This window comes from Salvia hispanica, chromosome 1 (assembly GCF_029641045.1).
Source record: "Salvia hispanica isolate PSC_SH4W2 chromosome 1, Shi_PSC_v1, whole genome shotgun sequence".
NCBI lineage: Eukaryota > Viridiplantae > Streptophyta > Magnoliopsida > Lamiales > Lamiaceae > Salvia > Salvia hispanica.
The window spans coordinates 9868815-9876209 of record NC_142692.1 but is presented as its reverse complement, the minus strand read 5'-3'; the positions used below and the strand labels follow the sequence as shown (position 1 = coordinate 9876209).

Below are 7395 nucleotides of genomic sequence, written 5' to 3'. Positions count from 1 at the left end.
TTAGTTCACACTTAATTATCCTGTTACAAAATGGGAAATGAGTCTTTGTGGGAATAATCTGAAAGGTCGTTAATACATTTCTCAAATAAAGCAGCAGCAGCTGTTCGCCTGTGATTTAGGGAGTCATCCAATTTGGACTCTTTATCTTTTTCATAACTACTCCAACTTACCTTAATTTACTCTCAAAATTGAAAAGGGGAAAAAAACAGCCATGATAAGTTGGTCATGATTTCAACTCAACCATCATTAACTTTTCTAGGTGCTTAACTTCTTGACTAATTTCATCTAAATTATGGTTGTCACTTATATAATTCAAAATGTCAAATTGCTGACTCATATACACACTGCACTATTGCGAGTTGCATTGAACTGAGAAATACGCAGAGAAATAATAATTACTTCTACCACTACTTAAGACCACAATGGATGAAGGTATATTCCAGTTTTCGTTTATGCTTTTTTTTTGGGTTGTATTTTAGCCTCAAAATTTTATAAGTACTATTCCCTCCGTTCCATAGTAATGGAGGTGTTTCTTTTCGACACGAAAATTAAGAAAAATTATGTTAGGTGAGATAAAGTAAAAGAAGAATAGAGTGAAAAATGAAAAAAGGTTGAGAGATGAGAGAAAAAAGTAAGAAAGAGTAAAGTAGATGTGGAAAAATGTGTTGACTTTTATTAAAAAGAGAAATGACTCTATTATTATGAAACGTACTAAAATAGTAAAATGACTCTATTACTATGTAACAAAAGAGGTATTTATTAAGCACTATAAACTATTAGAAAGTAGAGAATACACTGTAGCTTTATCTAATTCATACCTCTATAATTATGAAGAAAATTCAATCTTAAATTTTGATTTGAAAATTTTCCACCAGAGGTTTTATTATTTGAAGTATTTGATACTATACGCCAAAAGCTGTTTATTCCCTGTAATAGTTCAGACATGTAAATGATAGGACATGGTAATGTCTTATAACACACTTTGATTTGATATATTGAAAATTTCACTTTGGTATTGTCGCATTATATTACTCATCAACCCTGTATTAACTCATAAATTGATTACATATGTCTAGCAACGCAACCATAGATGCCATTGATTATCCAATCATACAAATTAGTACTACATGCAAATAAGTTTGCACCTACAAGTGCAAAACATGAACTGAAAAAAAGGGAAAGATAACAACATCAACAGAGTTTGAAGCTGGCAAATTTCCTCCCACAATTACCAAGGAAAAAATTCATCAGCTTCACAACTTGTAGAAGACAACCTTATTCGAAAACATGACCCGAACACGGGACAACGCAGCGAGTGCTCAGCAGCAAACCGCTCCCTTCATTTCGCCTCGTGCAACTAAATGAGGGCGAGAGAAATTTTTGCTGCCGAGCACTCCAGCAAACACCATACCAAAAAAAAAAATCACTAAAACACGATAACGACGTGACACAACACACAAGGGGGCGAGGTCTAGGCAGTGTCGTCATCAGAGCAGGCAAAGCCTTCGAGTGAAGGATGGGGCGCGTGGCCCTTGCCGAATGATCTGATGTGGTCCTTGAGCGACCTCTTGTGCTTGAAGTCGGAGCCGCAGGTGCAATACCAGAGCTTCCCGCAGTTCTTCTCGTGCGTGCGCCAGTCGCCCTTCACAGCGAACGACTTGCCGCACGACTTCCGGCACGCGAAGGGCTTCGCGCCGTGCTTCCGCTTGTAGTGCGTCTGCAGCGTGCGGAAGTCCTTGAGCGGCTTCGCGCGCGGGTGGTTCACGTTGTTCTTGCATCCCGCCGCGCAGCAGTAGCACGGCAGCCGCAGCATTGCCGCCGGCTGCGTGCCCCGCAGGGACTCCGGGCCCTTTCGGAACTCCGAACCGTGGCCCCACATGTGCATCTGTGCATTGGCAAAGTGAAATACTATGAGATGTGAGATTTCATGTAGATTTCAAAGAGTTTGTGTATTTGTTTTTATTTGTTAAAGCATCCGATTGCACCTAGTGTTTTGTTTATCACAACAATATAATCCCCAAAAATGATGTGTACACTAATACATAGACATCACTTTATAACTTAATTGCCTCGATTGAATGCATATGGTCCAGGTGGACAAAATAATGATTCGAATACCCAAATGGAGTAGTAACAAACTACATTAATTATACCAATATAGCAATAATTCTTGTAATCTAGTAAAGAAATTATTACCCAAGTAGTTCAAATGCAACCTATATATATACTACTCTTAAGAATGCAAACTAACAAACTAACAAAGTATAAATTCAGGTAAAGGATCAAATGCGTAGTAGAGTATACACTTTGGAAATAAAAATGAAATACTACTTATAATTTTGATGTTTCACAAAAATCTATGACACTTGTTACTTCGTGTTCTATGTGATTTTCTGCGTACAAGAGTATAAATAAACTTGATTAGTCGTAGCTTAAAGAAACTTTGCATACTAACATTTGAACCCAACAAAATACTTATAAAAGATTCGATATAATTATTTTACCTAGCTATCATGAATCAAGATTCGTTTAGCAACATAGGAGTATTATATTGTTAGTAAACTCGAGATTTAACGGGCTAATTACCTGCATGTTATTATATCTATTGAAGGTCTTGCTGCAGATGTTGCAAGAAAACTGCATGGGCCCAACAAGAATCTGTGCTGGAGTTGGGATCCAAAATCTCCTCTCACAATTCAAACTTCCATTAGATGACTTGTTCATCTTCTTCTTCTCCGAATACTCTTCCTCGTCTTCGCTGAAACCATAGCGCTTTCTTTTGTCTCCTTCAATTCCTCCTACTTCAGGCAACCCTATGTGAAGAGCCACCGTTACATTCTCATTCAATCTCCCTCTCTTTTCTTGGTCCACGCCCTCATCTTCCTCTTCCTTCACCTCCTTCTCCGTGAATCTGCTAAGAAGAGGCAAGCATTGGATCGTCTCGTACATGTAATTTTCTCTCTCTTGATCGAGATTGTGAGCTGTTTGCTGCTGCTGTTGGTAGAAGAGAGGGAATTGGAAGAAATTCATGGCGTTTTGAGAGTGATTTTGTGTTGAAGAAGTGGAGAGGGAAATGACTTGAGCCATTCAATGGAATTTCGAGTATCTAAGCACAACTTTATATTCTTCAACATTTTGTGCTCATCATAGTAGAAGAGAATTTTATTTCAATTCTTTTCCTAAGATGGGATTATTGTAGTTGGACTTTGTGTGGGAAAGCTTGAACCGAGTATTGAATTTTCTGAATCCTGCTTTCTATCGTCTTTTTGATAACCTTTTTTTTTCCTTTTCGTGTGTTTTACATTCCTTGACTCTTTATCTCCACACAAAAGTTTGAATTCTTCATTTTATGTAGGAGTATTATTTAATCTTATTCAACATATTTATAATCAATAATTTAATATGATGTGCATCGCTAATACACATGTATGATCTAATTAAAACAATAGCAAAACTAGTAGTACCACTTCATTTTAAGTCACTTGCATAAAAGTTCTTATCATGCACATAAATAATTTTTCGCTCTTAATCACCGAGGGTTTGGAGTTGCAATTAATTATAAAGAAATAATGAAGAAGATAGAAAAAAGTGCTGAAGAAAATGAACAAATAAATATTCTTTTTAATTATTAATTACTTTTTAGGTAACAAAATTAAAAATTGTGATTGTACACGTTTATACAAATAATTAAAGAATTAGAACTGCAGTTTCAACTCCCATACCCAAGAATTTACCGAGAGAGAGAGAGAGAGAGAGAGAGTAGTGGTGGGGTTAATTAGGAATAGGAACGTATGCCAACTTTAAACTTTTTACTTTTTATTCACTATTTTATTAACTCCCGTTTTTCACGTCCGTTAACGATATTCACGGACTAAATATTGTAATCAATAATCTAATAGCAAAATTTACAAATTGATTTCTCAAGTAATCGATGGAACATTAAAATCAGTTAAATCGCTCTTCATCGAATTAAGATGCGGATATTATTGACTAATATATGTTCCTAAATTTTGAATATATGTATTATGTATATTTAAGAAAATAGTTTACGAAAAAGACGAGTTGTTGGATTTGTTAGTTGGGGTAGCTATTGTGGAATTTTACCCACTATTGCAACACAAACTGCATTTGACATTTGGGTTTCTCTATAGTCAGTCAATCGCATTTAGAGGATAAATAAGCTACAATCATACATAAAGAAAATGGTTCGAGATAATTGAGACCAAATTGTTGAATTTTGAGATATTAAATGTTGGAATCTAAGCCCGGTCAACGACCAGGTCGTATGAGTGAAAAATGTTTTTATTTGGTAAAATTAAATAATATAGAATCAATGAGCGTGTAAAGCCCACACGTGTGGTTGTTGGGCTAGAGTGCTTAGACTTGGTTTGACCCTAAATTAATCTTTTTAGAATGTTAAAATGGACCTTTAAAACGTCCAATTATGTGTGTCATGATGATTTCATTCGTGCACACATTCAAATTCGTCCCACGACCAAATTAAAATGACCAATTCCGTGTTTTTTTTTCAGTCGTGCACATAGAGGCGTTCAAGTTCATCCCTTGAACGAACAATGTCGTGTGACATCATGTCCAAATACATCACGCTTTGCACAAGTTCAGCCCGCGTTCGAAAGACGGTTATATTGCTCTACCATCTCTCACCAATCGTGAAGGCAGACTTAACTCACTCTATTAGATGGAAGACGAGCATTTGTCAAAGTTAACTAAACTGCAATTCGTAATCTTAAATTTTTTGCGACGCAATGCAAAAGAATAAGGTCCTATAACTATCAATGGTGGCTTGTACCTCATGGACCCCGCGTCAAAATTATCAATAAATGCCCGCAATTTCTGACAACATATATCATCATAATACATGTGACTATCTATAAAGTGAACAAAAATTGAGAGATAACCCAAGACATAAATAGACAACTGAAAATCTTGCGAGCTTTTTAAGGAATCTCCTTTTCGCTAGCACGGATGATTATTACTATTATTATTGTTTCAGTATATATATTCCCGCTCTTCCACATAATAAGAATTGCAATGATCTGTATAAAAATAATTATAGCTATCTAGATTAGGATATAGTGTAGTAATACTAATTAAGGTTTAATCTTCCACTAATCACCCGTAACCAATATGATTGACAAAGGCTAATTAATCGATGCAATTAATTATAGTGAAGTCTATTCCGGCGCTAATAAAACTAACCGACAAGATATGATATAACCGGATTTTCAGGATATTAAGAACAGTCACTCTTTTTCTTTTGCCTCTGATCTTTTCAACCTTTTCTTGTTGGGTATTATTTGAAGTGTGCATGATTCTCTGCTTTGGCCTCCCTTTCCCATTGTTTCCACGCCAATATATACAACTTTTTTTGGCCGTCTCTTTCTTCCTTTTTCAATGTTTCATACTTGAATTTTTGGAGATACATGTATGTATCGTTAGCAATGGGAGCACAAATTAATTATCTTGATAATGTCGTATGATATGTAACAAGATGTTAGTATGAGATGCAGTGGCAATGGCAGAAAAATAGTAGAGTACGTCATAAAATTTTCATTCTTAGAGATTTTGATTTTTTTTCAGAAAAAAAATGATACCTTTGTCGCATTTTTCTATGCCCCTTCCTTCGAACTATATTCTTGCATGCTTCGTAGATAGTTTTATACAGTAACAATTATTTACGTTAATAGTCATAATCAAATATAAAGTATATATAGATATGTATTTACGATTTATAATATATAGAGTCATAGACCTAATAAGCAAAATAATAAAGCAATATGGAACCCTAATGATAGTTCAAAAACTAGCTTTTTGGAACTAATTATGACTCAAAACTACAATCCCACTAAATATATTTGTGGTTAACTTTTAATTGAAGTTGTCCCTAACTATTTCTATTTAATCTCCATAATTGTTGTTTGTGTACGTAATAAAGCATAAATAGAATTAAGTAGTAGTAGAAGTAATAAACTTTGCAATCATTATTGTAATAGGCTAATAGCATAGGCTAATTATTAATAATAAGATGAAAACTACAAACTTTAATAGAATAATGATGGTAAAAGTAAAAACTGTATATATAAATCATTTTTTACGATTATAGTGATTAAAAAGAGTAATTGAGTTTAAGAACAGTGATAGCATAATAGCATATTGACAACAATGCTTATTCAATTTTGATTTAATTAATAGTACGTAATTTTTGTTATCACCATATATTCGGCGCATAGTACATATATTTCAAATCGACACATTTTACATTTAATCGTTACCCCATATATATATATATATATATATGGGCATGTTAGGGTGCCACCACCCTTAAAATAACAACATACTATTATTCCTAACCAATCATTTGTACATGTCGACGAATAATAAGTTGCCACGTGGCAAAAAAAGGACCCCCAAAAAAGACAGCCAACAATTTGCTGGTCTTTATCCAACAATTTTTCTTGTCCAGCAATATCCGACACACTATATAGATTGTTGTGTAGTGTTTGTAATATTGCTGTTTAACGTTTATAATATTGTTGTATAAGTGGTGTTACGGTGTCACTTTAAGAGGGGTTGTCATTTTAACACAAACCAATATATATATATATATATATAGGGATGTGATCAAATGCAAACCATATATTTGATACAAACTCCAAACTTTAATCCTAGCCACTAATTAGTAAAGATCTGTGGTTAATATTGTGTTCAATTTTAATGTCAATAAAAGTATGTAATTTATCAACAGGGGTCAATTTTGTAACTTAATTTTCTAGCGGTTTTTTTGCTCCTAATTTCTCTCCCACCTTCCAAAACTGAAAATAATCACATATTCTTTAGAATCTTAACAAGAAGCGAAAAATTTATTCTGAAGATTGAAATTATTTTTCGTCAGCGTACTCTTGGAGGTTTTTTATCATCCGGCCGAATCTTAAATGCAGCCCAAATCTTGACCCTAGGATTAGATGATCTAATGGTCAATAATTAACCAAAAATACGGAAGGTCATAATTAAGCATTTTTAAGTCATATTATAAGATTTGGGTTTATGTCATGTTAAGATCATTTTAGGTCATGCTTTATTAGCATGACCCAAAAATAAACTAACTATGACCTAAAAATGCCCTACGTATGACCGCGTTCTGCGTTTCTGTATTTAAATCTGGTCTTCATAGATCAAAACCCTATATATATATATATATATGGGTGCGATCATATCATAACTCATATTTATGTGATAACCTAATAACCCTATCATTTTATGGGTCAAAAGTATCATTTTTATTAAAAATGATATTTATACACGATAAAATGATATTTTTTCAGCATGCATAAAATGATACTTTTGACCCATAAGATGATATTCTGTTCCATAAAA

At 34.0% G+C, this 7395-nt stretch overlaps 1 protein-coding gene across 1 annotated transcript; it reads right to left on the bottom strand.

The window, feature by feature from the left end:
- Positions 1-1046: 1046 nt before the first annotated feature.
- LOC125220014 (zinc finger protein WIP3-like) lies at positions 1047-3283 on the bottom strand. Its single transcript, XM_048122122.2, has 2 exons — positions 2587-3283; positions 1047-1885 (listed from the first exon to the last, which is right to left on the bottom strand). The coding sequence occupies exons 1-2, from the start codon at positions 3085-3087 to the stop codon at positions 1472-1474; spliced, it is 915 nt and encodes a 304-aa protein (XP_047978079.1). The 5' UTR covers positions 3088-3283; the 3' UTR covers positions 1047-1471.
- Positions 3284-7395: the final 4112 nt, after the last annotated feature.